Source organism: Prunus dulcis, chromosome 6 (assembly GCF_902201215.1).
Source record: "Prunus dulcis chromosome 6, ALMONDv2, whole genome shotgun sequence".
Taxonomy (NCBI): Eukaryota; Viridiplantae; Streptophyta; class Magnoliopsida; order Rosales; family Rosaceae; genus Prunus; species Prunus dulcis.
In genome coordinates, this window is record NC_047655.1 from 25,762,786 (window position 1) to 25,782,185 (window position 19,400).

At 38.6% G+C, this 19,400-nt stretch overlaps 6 protein-coding genes and 1 non-coding gene across 7 annotated transcripts; 4 read left to right on the top strand and 3 right to left on the bottom strand.

The window, feature by feature from the left end:
- The first annotated feature begins 349 nt into the window (after positions 1-349).
- On the top strand, positions 350-931 carry LOC117630556 (F-box/kelch-repeat protein At3g06240-like). The gene has a single exon (XM_034363260.1). It carries the CDS (start codon positions 350-352, stop codon positions 929-931), a length of 582 nt encoding a protein of 193 aa, XP_034219151.1.
- A 1,651-nt stretch (positions 932-2,582) lies between these two features.
- LOC117632213 lies at positions 2,583-3,740 on the top strand. The gene is made up of 5 exons (XM_034365641.1): positions 2,583-2,654; positions 2,741-2,856; positions 2,971-3,094; positions 3,250-3,363; positions 3,495-3,740. Exons 2-5 carry the CDS (start codon positions 2,744-2,746, stop codon positions 3,618-3,620), a joined length of 477 nt encoding a protein of 158 aa, XP_034221532.1. The 5' UTR covers positions 2,583-2,654; positions 2,741-2,743; the 3' UTR covers positions 3,621-3,740.
- Positions 3,741-3,779: 39 nt separating this feature from the next.
- On the bottom strand, positions 3,780-5,300 carry LOC117632212 (PLASMODESMATA CALLOSE-BINDING PROTEIN 2-like). The gene is made up of 7 exons (XM_034365639.1): positions 5,069-5,300; positions 4,845-4,873; positions 4,542-4,776; positions 4,418-4,447; positions 4,290-4,324; positions 3,936-4,167; positions 3,780-3,838 (listed from the first exon to the last, which is right to left on the bottom strand). The coding sequence occupies exons 1-7, from the start codon at positions 5,127-5,129 to the stop codon at positions 3,813-3,815; spliced, it is 648 nt and encodes a 215-aa protein (XP_034221530.1). The 5' UTR covers positions 5,130-5,300; the 3' UTR covers positions 3,780-3,812.
- On the top strand, positions 5,163-6,656 carry LOC117630557 (receptor kinase-like protein Xa21). The gene is made up of 2 exons (XM_034363262.1): positions 5,163-5,245; positions 5,864-6,656. Exons 1-2 carry the CDS (start codon positions 5,163-5,165, stop codon positions 6,654-6,656), a joined length of 876 nt encoding a protein of 291 aa, XP_034219153.1.
- A 1,188-nt stretch (positions 6,657-7,844) lies between these two features.
- Positions 7,845-13,425, bottom strand: LOC117630140 (vacuolar-sorting receptor 1-like). The gene is made up of 12 exons (XM_034362893.1): positions 12,701-13,425; positions 11,396-12,088; positions 11,093-11,181; positions 10,906-10,975; positions 10,734-10,817; positions 10,289-10,365; positions 10,109-10,190; positions 9,709-9,791; positions 9,563-9,629; positions 8,938-9,066; positions 8,478-8,587; positions 7,845-8,317 (listed from the first exon to the last, which is right to left on the bottom strand). Exons 1-12 carry the CDS (start codon positions 12,993-12,995, stop codon positions 8,219-8,221), a joined length of 1,878 nt encoding a protein of 625 aa, XP_034218784.1. The 5' UTR covers positions 12,996-13,425; the 3' UTR covers positions 7,845-8,218.
- A 1,904-nt stretch (positions 13,426-15,329) lies between these two features.
- Positions 15,330-15,401, top strand: TRNAH-GUG. The gene has a single exon. It is a non-coding gene; the product is annotated as a tRNA-His (tRNA).
- A 135-nt stretch (positions 15,402-15,536) lies between these two features.
- On the bottom strand, positions 15,537-18,664 carry LOC117633131 (transmembrane protein 87B-like). The gene is made up of 5 exons (XM_034366818.1): positions 18,229-18,664; positions 17,012-17,945; positions 16,658-16,753; positions 16,376-16,512; positions 15,537-15,940 (listed from the first exon to the last, which is right to left on the bottom strand). The coding sequence occupies exons 1-5, from the start codon at positions 18,483-18,485 to the stop codon at positions 15,790-15,792; spliced, it is 1,575 nt and encodes a 524-aa protein (XP_034222709.1). The 5' UTR covers positions 18,486-18,664; the 3' UTR covers positions 15,537-15,789.
- Between the last annotated feature and the right edge of the window lie 736 nt (positions 18,665-19,400).

Consider the following 19,400-nt stretch of genomic DNA (forward strand, 5'->3'; position numbering starts at 1 on the left):
ACAATGGACAAAGTTCCTGAAGAAATCCGCCCCAAGAGAACAAAAAGAACGCCAGGGGACAATTACATTCCTGAAAAGTCATTCACGACATCCTGCTGCGCTTGCCCAGCAAATCTCCACTTAAATGCACCAGAGTGTGCCAGTCATGGAGGTCTCTGATCCGAAGCTCTGCCTTCATTCACACCCACCTCAGCCACGCAATCATCAAATCCAATAACCAAAACGACGACGCTCAGCTCCTCCTGGTAGACTTCCAATGCAACTCCGTCATTGCATTGGGATCACAGCCCTTCATTAGTGAGTATTCTAAGCTCATAAATCCATTCGTAGCTTACAATGAACTCCAAGGATGTCCAAAAGACAATTTAGATTTAAGGGCCGCACGGTCAAGGTGGTGGAAACTTGTAACGGGCTAGTATGCCTCCATCACCGCCTTACCACGTTAATTTGGAACCCATGTACTAGAAAGTTTGTGATTTTGCCTCCGGGCACTGTTTCTGCTTCTGAGTATGATCCTAGAAGTTATTCATTTGGCTATGATTCGTGTACCGATGACAATAAGGTTTTGAGATTTGTAAGAGAAAGGCGTGTTTCTTGTGCAGTTGAGGTTTGGTCCTTAGCCAGGGGCTCCTGGAGGAATGTTGTTACTCCAAACTTTGTCGATGAAATGCTTCCCAGTACAATGTTTGGCCCTGTGATTGAACCGGCTTTTGTTAATGGTGCCATGCATTGGATTCAGGATCGTGTGGATGAAAATGTGATTTTGTCTTTTGATTTGTCCACTGAATCATTTGGCAAGATTCTGTTACCCAATGCCGATTCGAGAATCAAATTTAGGATGTTTGTAGATTTTTACTATGTTTCAAGATGCGTAGACTCCCTTGCCTTCTTTGAGAATAATAGAATTCGGAGTACTGCCTTGGTTTCTTGAATGGAAATGCGCAGCAGTGCAATGATAGTGGTTACTTTCACTTGTGGGTGATGAAAGTGTATGGTGTTGCTGAATCATGGGCTAAGTTATTCATATATCCCCGCAAGAAGTTGTGGCAAGGACACCGCCTGGTTTTACAGGAACTAAGATGAAGCTGTTGGTTTAGAAAGGGTGGTGAAGTGGTGCTGAAATGGACATCATCGGGTGGTCGTAAAGCTGATGATGTGTTTTTTTTGCTGGATGGATCCGAACACCAAGGAATGCAATGATTTTCGAATGGATGGCCGCAGCAGCAGCAGAAACTACCACTTCATGGATTCTCGAATGGATGGCTGCAGCAGAAGCGACTACCAGTTCATGGATTCTTTTGTAGAGAGCCTTGTACTGCTCGACCACCCTTGTGCTATTTCATTAAATAGTATACCCGGGCGGCTATACTCTGTTCTCCCCCTAATTTTTTAAAAGAACGGCTATGTTCTTTTTTCCTAATTTTTAAAAAGAAATAGTATACCCGTGCGGCTATACTCTGGGGTTTTCCCCAAATTAATATCTATGTTACTAGGGTGGTTTTTTTTTTCATACAGTTTTTTTTATATTAACTATTATAGCCGCGCGGCTATACGAAGCCGTTATTTTTTTTGAAAGAAATAGTATAGCCGCCCGGCTATACTGGGGTTTTTAATTTTAAAAAAAGAAATAGTATAGCCGCACGGCTATACTGCTGGTAAGAACGCTGCGATGGAGCGAATCTCTCATTTGGAACCGTCTCATTGCCAACTTGACGGCTTGACTGCATTACACCTTACCGCCGGACGACGACAGCTTCTTGTTCTCGCCCAGCGGCTTCTGTTTTTTTTCCAACTTTTTAAAATACTAAGTGATAGTCTAACTCACGTTTGTAGGCTTTGATTTTTAAAATCGTTTTGAACCAGTTCCGTTTTATCACTGATTTATAAAAAGAAAAAAGAAAAAATTGCTCGAGCCCTAATATTAGGCTTGTTTCTTTAACCAGCTTTTGTTAACGGTGCCATGCATTGGATTCAGCGGCGTGAGGAAGTCAAGGTTGAGGATGTGATTCTGTCATTTGATTTTCCGCTGCAATATTTGGCAAGATCATGTTAACGGTACCGCGCGGCTATATTATTTTGAAAAATGCGCCAGCAGTGTATAGCCACCCGGCTACACTATTTGCCATGAAAGAAATGTCAAACTCTTCCTTCAAAATTATAAAAGGCCATATGAGTCCACGAATATGGCAAATCACAAAATTGCACTCTCACCACACACACGTAGGAAACACATGGCTGCACATACGCGAGAGAGAGAGAGAGAGAGAGAGAGAGAGAGAGAGAGAGAGAGAGAGAGAGAGGAGTTTTATGCAAAGTGTGACAGGGTGGGGAGGAGGGATGGTGATGCGATGGATTTTGGGTGCGGAAGAGGCTGCTGCGCAGTAAGGGTTTAAAATTGTTAGAAAGGGCGGCGAGAAATGAGAAGAAAATCTGTCAACATATGTTTAAAGTTGTTAGAAGGTGCTGGGAGGGTCTAGGCAGCGCTAGGAGGGTCTAGGCGGCGCTAGGCGGATCTGGGTGCCAGGGTGGGTCTGGTTCTTTTCTTTTGTCCTTTAAGCCTACTGCTTAGCGATTAATCTTTGAAGCCGATATTTCGAGCAAGAACTGTATCAGATGCACCACCTTTTGACCCCAGCAATATTGTGTCATTGCAGGCACATTTCTGCTGCCACTTTCTTTTAGTCTATTCTTTCACTTCATTTTCTTCTATGTTTATTGATGGGATTCAAAATTATGGCAGCTCATGTTTAGCAAGTTTGAATTTGATGGGACACTGAATCCTACTTTTGTGGAATGGGAATTTAAGCTCCCATTATCAAGCATACGAGCATATCTAAAAGAGCCTATTACTCCCAGGTTTCATTCTTTTCATTTTGTTGGATTATCTTCTTATGATTAAACATAATTGATCTGCTAGGTGCACTTTCTGTTTTAGTGTTTAAAGAATCTCTTTGCTTGTGTTCCGTATAGGTTCGTACACGTAGGTTCTGCAGGAGTTACCCGACCTGACAGGCCTGGACTTGATCTAAGTAAACAACCTCCTGCTGTTCGCTTAAACAAGGAATTGGATTTTATCCTGACATTCAAGTTGAAGGTTTCATACTAATTCAGTGCAAGCTGTTTGATATTTTTATATATAATCAGTGTATCAAAATACCACTTCTTAGCTCTTTTCTGTTCTTTTTCTTTTTCTGTGTCGGATTTAGCTCTTCGATTTTGTACATTCTACATTGATATGTTTTGGAGCAGGGGGAGGATTTAATATGGGAAAGTGGAATCCCATATACAATTGTGAGGCCCTGTGCATTAACTGAGGAGCTTGCCGGAGCAGATCGCATTTTCGACCAAGGAGACAATATAACGGTATATAATCAAATAGAAGATCATTAGTCTCTCTTTGTTGGATGCCTGTGATGACATGTATTGCTCTTTCTTTCCCTTATAATAGTAATAATATCTGAATGTTATGATTTATAGTATTTAGATATATGCAGGGTAAGATATCAAGAGAGGAGGTTGCTCAGATTTGTGTTGCTGCGTTGGAAAGCCCCTACGCATCTGGCAAGACATTTGAGGTCACAGCCCGACTTATGTCCCTTAATTGTGTGCTGTGGCTGTAATTTGCTATTTTTGGAAGTTAAAAGCTTTTGCAGATTCGGAGATGCTTAGACTCAGTGGGGTAAATTTATTAGATTAGATCACAAAAGAAAATGGACCTTCTTCATCATCCATCAGATGGAAATTACATTACAATAAACTAATTATTCTGATGCATCATCAAATTACAGTTTCCATTTTCCTTTTGGGCAGACTCAGACATAGATACAGTCACCAAAACCTGCAACATATGCAAGAATAAGCACACTTTGTTTGCTAAATTCATGTTAAGAAAACATAAGATTTTGCAGTGCATTATATCAAACAAATTGGCTTACTTGGATTAGTGACAACGATAAGGCCAACACCATTGAAATCACAATTGTAGCGTCCATCGGTCTTATAGTAAAGATTCATGGCAAATGAGGCATGGTGTATGAGGGTATTTGGAAAGTAGCATGAACCATGTTCTTGTATTTCACTGCATTCTTTTAATATTCCACAAGTGAGGTTTATGATGTTCTGTAATGCAGAGTCTGGGGTTCCTGGCTTAGGCACACACCAAGTATCCTGCAAACTCAACACAGCATAATAGTAATTAATTAAGTTTAATTAAGCATTTGAAATGATTTTGATATAATTAAGATGATTTGAAATCTTGGTTTAAATTATACTGTTTGGATTTGAGTTACCTCCTTTTCCTGTGGCAGTGGAGGTCCAGATCCTCCTACAAATTTCAAAAGGGAAAGTGAAAGTAAAGTTATACAAATATTTTTGCATATGAAAATGTGCAAAACTCATTATAGTTATAGACACATACCACTCACAAATTGGCAGCAGGGATTGTAACCTGCAAAAATGGTATAGAACCAAAATGTTTAAGTTACTGAAAAAGAAAGTCTGAACTTTTGAAACAAATTATTATTATGAAATTGAAGGCCCACTTGGATCTGCCAAGGAAATCAGACTAGTATTGTTAAAATGACAATTCCATTGGTTTCTTCCCATCTTCTGGTAGTAAGCATTCATGGCAAATGAGGCATGGTGCACTGGCCTATCAGGGTCATAGCAAGAACCTCCTTTCTTGGTAGGGCTGCAATCCGCATAGTTACAGGCATAGTCCAGAGCTGACTGCAGTGCATGTTGTGGTGCTGCAGGCTTTGCCACACACCAAGTTTTCTACAACACCATGTATATATGTAAATTAATTGCTAATTCATTTAAGAATTGTTCTTTTTAATTCTTACCTGTCCATTCACCAACATCGAAATCTCCCCTGCAAAAAAAAAGAGCCATGGATGAACATAGGTGAAATTGTAGAGAGAGAGAGAGAGAGAGAGAGAGAGAGAGAGAGAGAGAGAGAACAGAAAAAGGGGAAAGAAAGTACAACAATGTGGAATGCTCTATAGAGTTGTTGAAAAAAAAAACACATCAACTCTGCAGCTTAAGAGTCCACGAATCTCTACCGTACCCGAGAAGAAGAACAGAAGCAGGAGAGAAATAACAGGACTTGGCAGAGCTAGCTTAGCCATTGCTGTTATGTTATACAAAATAGTCTAATTTCTATGGTTGACTATGAAGAGGAAGATGGGATATTTGTAGCAGTGCTGCTGAGGAGGACACATAATGATCATGCAAGAACAACTGAGTAACAATCTGATATGCTCCATTACAGTCAGATTGCAAATAGGCTGGCATTTGTACTTTTGGGCCACCTGTTGCACACAATAAATTGCTTGCCTCAGCTTCTTTGGTTTGGTTATAACTTACAACCAAGGTCCAATTAATTCCAGTCTTCAATATCATATAATTCCAAATTCAAGTTAAACAGAAATCTCAGAGAGTGTAACACTTTTCTTTGGTCAGAATTCTCCATTAAATTTTTTTTTGGAAGGTTGTAACTGTCAACCTTTGGATCCTGAGAAAATTTGGAGAGTTGGTGGAAAGAGATGTGAAGACATCCAAACTTTTCTTCCTTTTTAAAGACATCTAACTTTTCCCTTTTTCTGTTGCACCAGTTGAGGTTTCTTACATTAGAATTAGATTTGTATTCTTATCAGGTAGCATACCATGCAGCATTGGGGGTCTTAAAAGTTTGGTTCAACTCTCCTTGGAAAATAATAATTTAGAAGGAACTATTTCTAGTTCATTTGGGGGAATTGTTAAGCCTAGAAGACTTGGTTTTATTCAAAAACAATCTCTCTGGACTGATTCCAAAGTCTCTAGAACTCTTGCATCTCAGATTTCTGAATTTGTCTTTCAACAGATTCTATGGAGAAATTCCAACTGATGGAGCTTTTCAAAACTTATCTGCCCAATCATTTTTCTCGAATGGTGCGCTCTGTGGTGCAGCCCGACTCCTTGTTCCACCATGCAAAAAGAGTACGTCCAACCTGAAATATCTTATTCCAGGGATCCTATCAGCAATACTTCTACTGGTTTCTGTATCAATCTTCATACAACGCAGAAAAAGGAAAGTGGAAGTTGCAATAGAGACTGCCTTGTTACCTCAACTTCTTTGGAGAAGAGTTTCACACCTTGAACTTCTGAGGGCGACAAATGGTTTTAACAAAAGCAACTTACTTGGAACTGGTGGTTTTGGGTCAGTAGTGTATAAAGGTACAATTTCAGATGGGATAGATGTTGCTGTAAAGGTTTTATATAAAGGTACAATTTCAGAAGGGGCTTTCAAGAGTTTTGATAGTGAATGTGAAGTGCTGAGCAACATTCGTCACCGAAATCTTATAAAAATCATCGGTTGTTGCAGTCAGATTGATTTCAAAGCCCTGGTAAGGCAATACATGCCTAGTGGGAGCCTTGACAAGTGGCTGTACTCTCAAAACTCTCATTTGAACATCCTACAGAGGTTGAATATACTGACAGATGTTGCATCAGCACTGGACTACCTTCATCATGGTCATGGTTATCCAAAACATGTTGTCCATTGTGATGTGAAGCCAAGCAATATACTACTAGATGATGATATGGTTGCACAAGTTGCTGATTTCGGCATTGCAAGACTCTTAGATGGAGGATTTACATTGATAATTAAGTACTGAAACGTCATTTTGTCCCAAAAATTAAAACACTATTTGTCTAAAGGAAACTACTTCAGTTCATCTGTTTTTGTTTTATGATAACCAAAAAAATAAAAACACCTAAAAAAACCAAGCAGTTATATTTTTCCTTTAAAAGTCTTGGCAGCAAGCACAGAGGAAAAAGGAAATGCTGGAGCTAATTGGGCCATCAAGTTTCAATTTTTACACCAATTTCTTAAACTTAGGCAAAGCTAACTTGAGTGAAGCAAATGAAGAACCAAAAACAGCAATATAGGGAGAGTACGATCTCACCAAAATGAATGAAACTACAGTACGACGCGGAGGAACACCACTAATCGAACACCCGGATGCTATTTCATACTAGAACCTTCAAAAACATCCATGGAAATTAACTTTGTGTATGGGATGGTTTTTCTTTTTCTTCTTTTGTTTGGAAATTATGTCCATGCTATGGTTATTTGCAATTTAAAACTTCATGTGTAGAATTCAATGGTTTAATTATGATCAAGTTCATATCACATGCAACGGAATTTTATGTGCTTGTGCTCAATAAACATTGTTCAGGTTATAACAGGGTAACCCTTTACTTCTTGGCACTTGGGAAACCTTAACGGTGATAAATTATTTGAAAATATAATGATTTTGCATCTTAAGTATTTGACTTGAGGGGGACGAGACAACTCTCTCTAAGAAACTCCGCAAAATAGCCCCGTAAGTTTGAGAGGGGGTCGCAGTGACCAAGCTCGGGCGACTGTTTACCAAAAACATGGGTCTTTGTGAAGTCGTAAGATCATGTATGAGGGCTGACACCTTCTCAGTGCCAAAAGGTGAAGGAAGGTGGTGACCTGATGATAGGGGGTGCTCAATGAACAAATTTCTCTAAATCCTTGCGTGGCATGTGAGTCTTCAATGGAGACTTTTGCTGTTCTGCCCAAGCAATCCCAGTAGATACTAATAGTGGTGGGTGCCGTTGGATTAAGCAGATCGAGTGGTCGGAACTGTACACTGAACTTACGCCAGCCCTAGTTTGCTTGAATCAAGATTATGGACTTGATGCAGGCTGTGCGGCAAGATCCTCATTCATTTACATCCATGTATTTTTTTTTTCTTTTCTTAATTTGTTTGTAACCCTAATTTCGTTCCCTTCCTAGGAGGAGTGGCATGCCTGTGTCCTGTGGACATTTAGTATGATCATGAATGACAATAATTCTTCTCAACACGCACGCATGTCATGTGCCAGGAGAGGCAAGTATTTCTATCTAGCTTCCTATTGTGCATGCATGTTTTACATTTATGAGAACAAAGCGTGACGATTAATGTTTCCTCCTAAAATTTAGAAAGAAAAAAAAAAGGCAAAATGGTCATTAACCAAGGCACAAGGCTGCTGCTAGACACATTGAAAATATTACTCTCACGAGTCATGACCAATAAAATCAATTGTCAAGAGGCCAGAGGCTAGAGGCAGATGAGGAAATGACGAAAAAGATTTGAGGATATAATCTGGTCGCCCTCCTTCACTCCCTCTCAAACAGCCTCTCATCTTATGAGTGCCTCCACCAGTTTCAGATATCCCCACGGGGAACATGGTTGGGAATTTCTCCTTGATTATCCAATGGCATGTACTGCGCCATGATCGCCCGGATCTCCGAATCCATGTATCTCTGCACAAGAGTAATTCAACAAACAACTTTTAGGACCATCGCTTTGTAGAAAAAGGGAAGCAGCGAACACGGAAACAGTGACGCTGTCTTATGATTCATAGTTGAATTGCATCCAAAGTAACGTATTTCTGCATCAACAATTTCAGTGTAGGGAACATACCCGGATTCTGTACTTGTACACTGCATATCCCCCAACTCCAACAGCACCCAAACAGAGAATAATAACCCACATGAAGCCCCAGTTAAACTCTGAAACGCTGGCATTTTTACCTGTTTAAATATAAATAAATAAATGACAGAACAATTAACACAGAAAACCAAGTAAACAAGATGCTATAATAGAGGAGGCAGTAGTACCCAAGTATCAATCAGAATTTGAAAGTGGAAAAGAAGCAGGAATTCTAGTTCAAATCTCCACATGGAAAGGTAGTTCTACTGTCCTAATCTACAACATGGCTAAGTTGAATGGCTGACTAGTTCATCAAGGAAACCGTTCATTCAAAGTTCAAACTCAAATTCAAAACTCATATCCTAGATGCAAATTCTACATCATATATAATGGATCGTTAGAGCATTAATGCTTCAAACAACTGAAACAGAAAAGAATTGAGAATACTCACTTATACATGCATCATGTTCTCGCATGTACAGTAAACCACCACCGCAGCTGCACTCATAACTGCCCCAAGTATTCTTGCATTTACATTGTGCGCATTGGCAATTGACCTTCTCTTTGCACTCATCCACATCTGGAACGTGAACAAAAGCAGAAAACCAGGCAGGTTGACTTGGTATCAATACAAGAGAACAGGGATCTTCTTAACTCTCATCTACTTGGTTACAATATAAAAACAAAGCACATCTATGAAAGCCAAAGACTGTTTTTGAGGTCACCAACTCATTCACCTGTGCCACCATTTAAGGTGGGCTGGAAATCAAGAAGAATGATTGAATTCAAAATTATTTAACTAATAATACCAGTGGTGGCCTTCAAACCCAATACCTAAATTATATGGCCTCGTGGTAGCCTTGTAAACTAATAAGCCCAGGAAGTAGGTAATGTTTTTCTGATAGTATAGTCTTTGGCAATGTGGCATAAAACAGTTTCAGACGGAAAATTTCATGCAAATGGGCCCTAGGAGCTTAAGCTAAATATGCTTCAATGATCAAACAAGTCATCAACTAATTTATCAATGAGAATTACGCTATAATTAATAATTAGAAACATCCAAACGCAGCAAGTACCTTCACATGTTTTCTCCCCATCACCCTTGAATCCTGGCGGACACTTGCAACCATTTGTATGGTCATCCTGGACATTTAGTAATGAAAAATCATCATCTCTCCTTTTTGGGGGAAATTTGATAAACAACATTTAAATCCAAACTTACACGACATGCAGAGTAAGTCCTGCCATTTTGGGTTTTTTTCCAACAACCTCCATTGTTAATTTCACAACGTAATGCTCCTGAAGCTATTCAATCATACAAGAGAAACAATGAAGTGACTAAAGTCAAAACAGGAAAACTAAAATAGAGAATGGCAAGTCAGTTCCACAGTTCACTGATGAAACCTTCATATTCCAACACCCAGTTCTAAAACTTCTGAGCATACTGATTGATTGCTTTTCTTTGAACACATAAAGAACAAAGAAAAAGGGAAATATGAAGTATTGTCCAGTAAGTAGAGACTACAACTTTGACTGCCGATCAGATAATTTATACTTGCAGTGCATGTGAAAATTTGGAAGTTATGCCACAATTAAACATAAACAACATGCACATAATTTACCTTCACAGCGGGTATAACCATCACCAACAAACTTTACACCTTGCACAGTAGGGCATTCACACACTCTTCCTCGGAATGTATCCTAAAACAAAAGAATAATCAGTCTACACCAGAAAATCTAAAATCCCAAACAAACTCAAGAATCAGTAACTATGAACACCCTCCACAAAAGAAAGATACCCTGCATGCAGTAATGTTAGCAGATTTGTCCTGCCAGCAACCTCCATTGTTTTCCAAGCACTCATTTGTTTCTATATCTGCACAAAACAAATAAACAGGAAACTGACACCATCTCAGAGATAATAAAGCTCGAGATAAATAATGAAATGATTCTTAGGGAACCACTGATCAATCTTTTTAAAAACATGAGCTGTCTATGCATCTGGAAGGAATATTAAAATACTACCATTTCAAAAACTTATTCAAGTCCTGGACACATAAACACACATACATTCCAGTCTATTGGAATCTGAACCAAGTGGATTCCCGTGTGACATGAATTCACGGGGAAGGAGGGTTTACAATCATATAAACTCACACATGCGGAATTAAAAGAATCAATTTACATTAGTTTCACATTAGTTATATCAATGAAGAACTAGGACAAACTAGATTAAATGAGGACCTTCACTTAAACAAACAGCAGGCTCAGTGGTCTCCTGGAAACCGGCACAGATGGCCTTGAGAACAGCTCCTTTGTCTAATTTCCCTGAAAAACAAGTAAAGGAACAAACATAAGCCACGAAACGTGATGAAATTAAACACCTGACGTGATACGAAAAAGAATTGTAATAAACCTCTGTACTGTCTGCTGTTTATTACAAGAGTTGGCAATATCGTAACATCTCCACGGGAGCCTTTGCCAATCTGAAACAAGATTTGAGACGTGAAACATGAGTACAATGTATCACAGCATATACAAAACATGAAAAGATGAGGACATAAGGCTAGAGGAACATCACAAAAAGTTCCCAAGCGCCCAACCTGTGCATCCTGTTCGGCCTTCAGAATTGCGTTCTCCTCATCAGCCTCAGGGTCCCCAATACATTTCTGTATCTTCTTGAGATCAGCACCTTCAATGTTACAGAAAACATATTGAAATAGTTACTTTGTGATCCTCAGGTTTTAGCAGAGTAACCAACTTTCATCCACAAAAATCTCACCGAGAGATGAAGATATTTAGACAGCTCACATAACTTTTTTGACATTTTCTTCATATACAAAATCAATTGGATTAATGAATTTTCAAAATTTTGACTTTCTATAGATGTTAATTGGCTAACATACCAAGGGATTCAATAACTTGATTTGCACACTCTTCGTTGTACTTCTTCTCTTTCATTGGGCAACGTATGGCAAAGTCAGTGACATAGTCCCACCAAAGCCATGGCTTTCCACTTTCATTGGCCACTTTATAGAAGCAAGCTTGACGGAGATTTTGAACCACTACATCTTTCCCATCATAACCTTTACTGAAATCTTGCTCAGGATCTGGAGCACAGTACCTCCCATGATTGATACACTGAGACTTGCACTGTTTGCTCAAAACAAAAGCTTCTGGGCAGTACCAAGTTATATAGTGGGGAGTAAACTGAGTGTAACCCTTCCGCTCAAGTACCTGAGCTGCTCCTTTAAAGTTCTTCACAAACTCAATCTGGCTGTCACACTTTGGCCCACACTCATCATTGCTATTCGTCCAGAACTCATACTCAACACGTTCATCAGGATGTGGAAGAGCCTCTGTCCAGTCTAGGTTTATGTTGACCATCTCCCCACTAGACAGAGATTTTTTTATGCTATCTCCCAAAGATTTGCTAATAAGGGCTGAGGGAATTGTGATCTTTTGCAGATAATCAGCATCCGCATTTTCTTCTTCAGGAGTGTCCATGGTAATCAATGGTTCATTTCTGTTATCTGCAACGAGAATTGCGGCTGCTCCACCTTTCTGTGCATTCCATGCCTTCAGTGTGAAGAAACAATCTGCCAGGACATCACAGTCGATTAGTCATAAATCAGAACACACCAGTGAAGGGACACACACAGAGTCTCAATCAAAAGCAGCATGGACTGGTAGCAAGGCAAACAATGTTTCATATGGGGCATGAAAATAGTCCCAAATATCTTACACATGTATAAACATTTAACATATCAGAAGGAGGTTAAGGTCTTGAAATATGAATACCTAAGGACTAACCAACAAACAGGACTCAACATATTCAGTTATCATACCTAAACCAAGCATTTTAAAAACTTTTCACAACAAGTATCAGTGACTGGGGCCTGGACATTAGCAAGTAAGGTTCAGCAGCCAAGTAATAAATTTTTACGATATTCATGACAACAAGATTAGATAGCAACCAGAAGAAAAGAAATAAAAAAACACCAAACTAATCGTCAGCTTTCATTTATAAACCAGAAACAAATCAATTGCATTCTATAACACCCCATAATTATTACTACACAAATTTGCAGACCGATAACAAGCAATTACCACAAACTGATATCTATACAAACCACCTCTAAAGTTCATTCCGAGTAAGTCACAATCCATGAGTATTGGAAGCTAAAAAATGCGAAAATGAAAAGGCTAACCTCCTCGATCGACAAGAAGAAAGGTTGGTAGACCGCCAGGCTTCGATTTGAATGAGACATCGAAATCATCAAAGCCCTTGCATGCCTTTTGATTGGCTTTCGGGTAATACACAGTCCCGACCAAGGTTCCTCCATATTGAGGAACCCCAAAGTTCCCAATGGCACATTCATATACACTTTTCAACGAGCTCGGAGAAGTCACTTTCAAGCTGTTCTTCTCCACCACGAACCTCCCCACGCAAACCCCACAAAGAAGAAACCAAACCCCAACTAAAAATCCCAGCTTTTCCTTCATCTTAGACACTGACACTGAGTCTCCAATTTATTGCTCCAAAGAGACAGAACCAGATCAAACCCAATGTTACAAGGAACAGGTTTTCCCCAACAAAATCTCGTCTTTCTTAAAACCCAGATCGCAAAATTTGATAATTAAGAAGAGGAACTAGTTATTTCGCACTGCAAGTTTTCTGGGTCTGTAACTAAATTTCGTGGAAGCGTAGAAAGGTCAAAGAGGTAATTTTCTTCTAGCGTGTGTTTAGATTTAGAGAAGAAAAGTATCTAAAGTGGAAAATGTTTTAAATTGTTAAAATAAACCAAATTACCACTCCAACTACAATTCTGATTTCTATTCCGTAACTTACCAGAAAACAACGAAATTTCCAATTTTTCCACTGTTTGATTTTGACGGGAACCTTATTCTAGACTATTCATTTGGTTTTCTTTTTCCATTGCGTTGTCTTGAAGCTATTGGATCAAAAAGAAGGATCCACGTTTGAGCTGCGAACGATGTAACATTATACTTTGCATGCAATCCACGTGTTTCTTTTTGCCTATAAACACTTTACTCTCTCACTTCCACTCATATCCTAATTTGTAGGTAATCAAGAAACTAATTACATTCCTAAGTGTTGATTAGGCAAGTTTGTTAAGTTAGTGTATATGCCGTTTTGCGTCGGATTTCAATTTCTCTCCTCATACATTAGAGATGCGTAGAACATCGCTTTGTCAGAAAAATCAACTAATGTCATTTCAATTTAGATCACATTAGTAGAGATAATATATGTTTAATTTGATGCTTTAATTAAGAGTTAATCGTATTATTTTGTTGCATGCTACTCTTGGATAATTTGATGAAGAGAAACACGTGGTTGGCTGCTGGATGAGGCATCTCTGTGGTAAAGAATCATACAAGATCACGCCTGGAGGCTTTAACTGGCGGCGGTCCCATCCCACGCAATTTAAAGCAATTCATGGGCCTCATGACAAAAGCTAGAATTATTGGCACTGGCAAAGAAAGGCAAAAAAAGAAGTTATAATATGATTGGAAATGTAGCAACATAAATTACTCACCGTAAAAGGCCACACCTTATATAACCCAAACTGTTAAAAGTCAGTAGAATTTTTATTTTTATAAAGTATTTATGATATTATTATTAGATGTTGTGTGGCAAATAACCAAGCTTTTTGCATATTTCTTGCACCGTGGACATGCCGCCATACTTTTTGAAGGCAATGTAAAGGCACCAAACCCACTTCCATTATTAAAATTTTGATTTATTTCAAACCCAATGGTCATTTATTTGTTAACAAACAAAAAGTGTAAATCGATCAAACATAATTAAATCAACTAATGTGACTTGGGTATGATGGCTGAGATAAACAATGCACAATTCCATTTGGCATACTTTCAGCTCTAATGAGTTCTTCTTGTCATCAATTGAGAGAGCTATAGCTAGAGTTTGACTGTAAAACAAGTCCCTTCAATTCAATTGAGGATCTAAATTGAGCCAACACAAGTAGAACAAAAGGCAGGAGAATACTTAGACATAAATTGATGCTCTCAGTGAAGATGTACGTGGTGGTGACGGCAGTTATCCAATCCAAAACACTGCAGAAGAGGGAAACAAGCCGCAAAGATGCATCTCCCGATTCTTCTGAAAGTTGAAGAGACTAAATAACAGGGGCAGCAACAACACGATAACAATGGATCATCATAAGGGCTGTCTCCATCTCCATGGTGATGGTGGTGAGGACGACCCATGTTCTTTCCTTCAACTATTAGACAAAACCAAAAGAAACCCAACAATTAAAATCCACTTCTGGAAGACCCCTTTTCTTGAAAATGGCATTTGAAACATAAACAATGAGAAATTGGGTTCATCGGTGGAACATCAAAGAAAGAGCTTGTAGTTCTGAAGGCACCTGAATATATATGAAATTTATGAAAGAGCAAATTGTTGAAGCCAAAGCTGCCAGGGCTTTCCTTTTCTGCACCTATGAATTTATTTGTGAAACTGAAAAGAACTTGACTAGTCTAGAAAGAAACTGGTAATTGGGAAAGTTCAATTCTCAATGTGACGTATAAGAATCTAATATACGAGAAATGAACAACTAACATCGAATTCGGGAAAACCAAAAAAAAAAAGAACAACTAACATCGAAAGAAACCAAGACGATTCTGTGAAGTGAGCTGGTGGACAATATATTCTGGCCCAAGTGGTTGACACCAACAAGTTATTGTTTGTGGATCTTGAAGGACAAGCCCAATCACACACAATTTGGTGCACTTGTTACTTTTTTGTTATGTTATGTATATTATTATTTCCATCGAACAAGTAGACAACAAGATGTGGCTGTAGTTTAGTGGTAAGAATTCCACGTTGTGGCCGTGGAGACCTGGGCTCGAATCCCAGCAGCCACAAATTATGTACTTTTTTTCTTTTTTTTTTTATTTTAAAACTTCATTTTTAAGAAAGTGACAACCTACAGAGATATAGGTGAAATAATTGTCACCAGAGAAGATTCGAGAGCAGTAGACATATATCCAAAGCAGAGATTCAGAGAATGGAAATGGCTCATCATGAATTAGATTATCTTTGTTCTCTTGACTCAACTGAAAGTGATCATACATTTATGGTACAGCTCTAAAATTTGTATCTCTCTCTTCACATACTTTTCTACCATAACTAGTCATTCACCTATTCTCTCTGCATACAATACAACATAGATTCTGTCTCAAGATTTACAGAACTGCTGGATATGATGAAACTGAAGCTTCATCAAGGTAAAAATACAGGGCCAGCAAAGATCTATTCTCGCTTATCCTCCTCCAGATCTTCGGCAAGCACATTGTCATATTCTCGCATGACCGTCACATCTCCACTCACCTTCAAAGCACCACTTGTTAACGAGATGCCCTCCTCGTCAAAATCGTCTCCTGCTTCCTCCAAGTATGCATATCTACATGTCCCGGACCAAAATAGGAACATTAATGAATGTTATCAACTTTTGCGAAGGAAATACAAAAAATACCAAATTCATAATGTCATTTGAATTTTAGATTCAAATCACCAAAAAGGTGTAACGGATGAAAAAAAATCATCAGAAAGCAGAGAAAGAAATGCAGGTCCAAGAAAGGATTTTGGTTACACATGCGATTGAATTTCCACAAAATTTCAACAAGAATAGCATACCCTTTTATGCTTACGATAAATAACACTCAATGGAAACAAAAGGTCTTCTATAACATAAATTTTATGCCAGTCAAGGCCAACAATGGAAACATGCGTTAAGGAAATCTATATAGATTTTTTTATATTTATAACTACATGCAGATATGACTGTTATGATACAAGACACCATGAACCTGTTAACAAGCAATGTCAAACAAAATACCTAGTTGGGTTACGTGAAGGAGCCCAAAGGATACATATCACCGCCAAGAGAGCATATGCAAGCAGAGTCCAGAATGCAGGAATAATCCAAGCAATTTGCCAATACTCACTCAGAGGATCCGTTGCATTGAAATATAGCTGAGTCAACAATATCCAGGGGGGATTCAATTAGTAGTTTTACTGGAGATAAGAATACGAACAAAGACACCACATAATCCAGTATAGTTCATTGTACCCCATGGAATTGTTAATTCACAATATACAACTTTGCACTGAGTAATACCTCAAAGCCAATCCAAGCAACCGAGAGAAGCACAAAAATTGCGAGATAGTTGGTAAATTTTCGGTATAGTTCCAATTTAGCCATGTTTCTCCTGATCTGCATGCAAAAGAAACAAGAGGAAGAAGGTCAAGAGTTGGTCATTAATGTAACATCATATGCCCCCCACCCTCCCAACCCCCCCTCCCCCAACAAACACACACACACTATAGATATAAGTAAATTACAGAAAGATATTAATGGGATGAACAATCTTACATGAAACAGAAGATACTATATTAAAGCATTCATATGATGAAGGTATAACAGAAGGCAAATAGAGAGAGTGAAAAAAAAAAAAAAAAAACAAAAGATTACCTGAAGTTTCTCTAAAGTTTTTGATAACGATGAGAAAATCCATAGAATAAACCATGAATCTAAGAAGGCAACAGGTAGAACCAAAACCAACTTTGTTTTTCCAGAAAAATCATTAATGTTCCCCAAATGTTCAACAAGCTCAAGTGCTTCTGATGCCACGAAATATACCAGACCAAGAAGAAATACTTTTGGTGTTATACCACCCAGTGTAGGCTTCACAACGCCAAAGCCCATGGAAACTACCAAAAGAAGAAGGCGAGAAAGAGTCTTCTTGACAGCGCTAAAGGTTACAGCCCATAATGTAATGCCCATAGGTCTGATTCCAGTTGAATTAAAATTGGCATACTCAAAGTACCACACAGCCATTTCACACATTCCAAGAGCAATCACTGCTGTAATATGGTAGTGCAATTGTATAATATCCTTCCAAAACTGAACAAACCTCAGAAACCAGGCTAGGCCAAGCACAAGGTAAGCTAAAGACATAAAGCCATATAATGTCATCAAAGGAGCCATCTTCCCAGGCAAATAACCATCTGGGTTTCTCCAATCGGTCCTTCCTTTAATCAATGTGCCCTTGAGTTGCGGATCACAGAACATAAAATAAAGGTAGTACATTCCGGAACTATTGATATTAATTGACTTAGTATCCATTGTGGCCTCTTCATCCTTTCCATTAAAAAAGGTTTTGATGCGCACAGGCCAGTCAGGGTTGTCTGGATTTTTGTGGATAACAACCTCTCCCACCGTGCAGTATCCAGAATTCGAAAGATTCCTGGTGCAGCATATCTTTTCGGATTGGACGAAAGAAGCTCCAATCCGAACCCTGTCCTTCACTTCAAGAATGATAGCTTCCACCAAACCAGTATTCTGCTGCATTTCACTTTGCTTATTGGCAGACTCTTTAGTCCTCACAAAAGTGACACTCTCAAACCTGAAATTCCATTAGTGAGCGCGACATCGTCTATGGAGCCAAATCCATAGCAGGAAATCATGATATAATTTTTTTAAAATCAAGTGCACAACCATGATTATAACCCAGGTGATTAAAAATCTCAATTTACCAAATAATTCTTACATGTACAAACTAACTAACTGCACAAAATTCACTATCTTAAAGAAATTGGTATCTATGATTCTAGAACTACCAGGTAGCATATAAAGTAACAAAATTTGCAATACAGAAAGGATAAAAGGAAGTAATAGAAATTAGTGACCTGATGAAGGACTTGCCCTTGAGGTGATGATTGTCTGTGGACGAAGAATCAGCAGAACCATGGACCTTAGAAGCGTAGAGGCCCTCGCTGCCGCCATGGAAGAAGAAGGCGTTTGACTGAGGACTGAAAGCTTCATTTCTGTACTCGTGGATTGAAGCATTACACTGTACGATGCATTCGTTGCATATAATAAAAATAACCCCAAATATGAACCCTAAAACCGAGCCCTTTTCACACCACAACAATCTCTGTTCCATTTCTCTCACCTCCCCTCTTCCTCTAAAACTATCAGCGCACTAGTTTTTGAGACGATAAAGTGAGCAATTCTAAAGTGAGCAAGAAACAGGCAACCAACTAAAAACGACACCGCACCTTACTGGTTGCGGTACTGACTTTCGCTCAGTCTAAATGGCTTTCTCTTGGGATGGTTTTTGCGTTTGGGTTCTCATGCCTTTATCAACTTTGTACGTATTGGGCTTTTTGTTGTCAAACTTTTGAAACAAAATAATAATAATAATAATAATAATCAAGCATTATGGTACTAGACCGAGAGGCATGTTTTTGTTCAGAAAGACTAAAATCAGAGATTATAAAGAGGGGGTTTTTAATAGTCTTTATTTATAATAAAAAAATTGTATCAAAGGGGGGTTTTTAATAGTCATTCGATCAATTGTAGCGTAATTGTTGTAAGGTTGGTTGAACCCCTCAACGTAGTCCCTCAACATAGCCCGCACAATCACACTTTCAGACTTAATATTTTTAGACGACACATTCAAATCATTTGAATCAAATGAGAAAAATATAATTAAAAATCGGAATATGAATAACTTTTTCTGTTCCACAGCATTTCAATTTGAAAATCATTTTCTACTCATTTAGAGCATTTGTTTTTGGTCTTGACCTACTTAACTTCTTAAACTATATCTATAGTGGACATCTAGCCATGTACTTTAGCTTGGCAAATCAGTAGAGTTTAATTAGGTCAACTTACAACAGCATGCCCATATAAATTATTAGGCGTTTTGTGGATTACTCAAACCCCAGCCACAAAAATTTACAATGTCCATCATACATAATACCAGCTGTTCTGAACCATCTTTCACAAACAGATTTTGCCACCTTCAAAACATTATTCATACTCTCTTCCACTTCACAGGCATGCCTCTAATCTG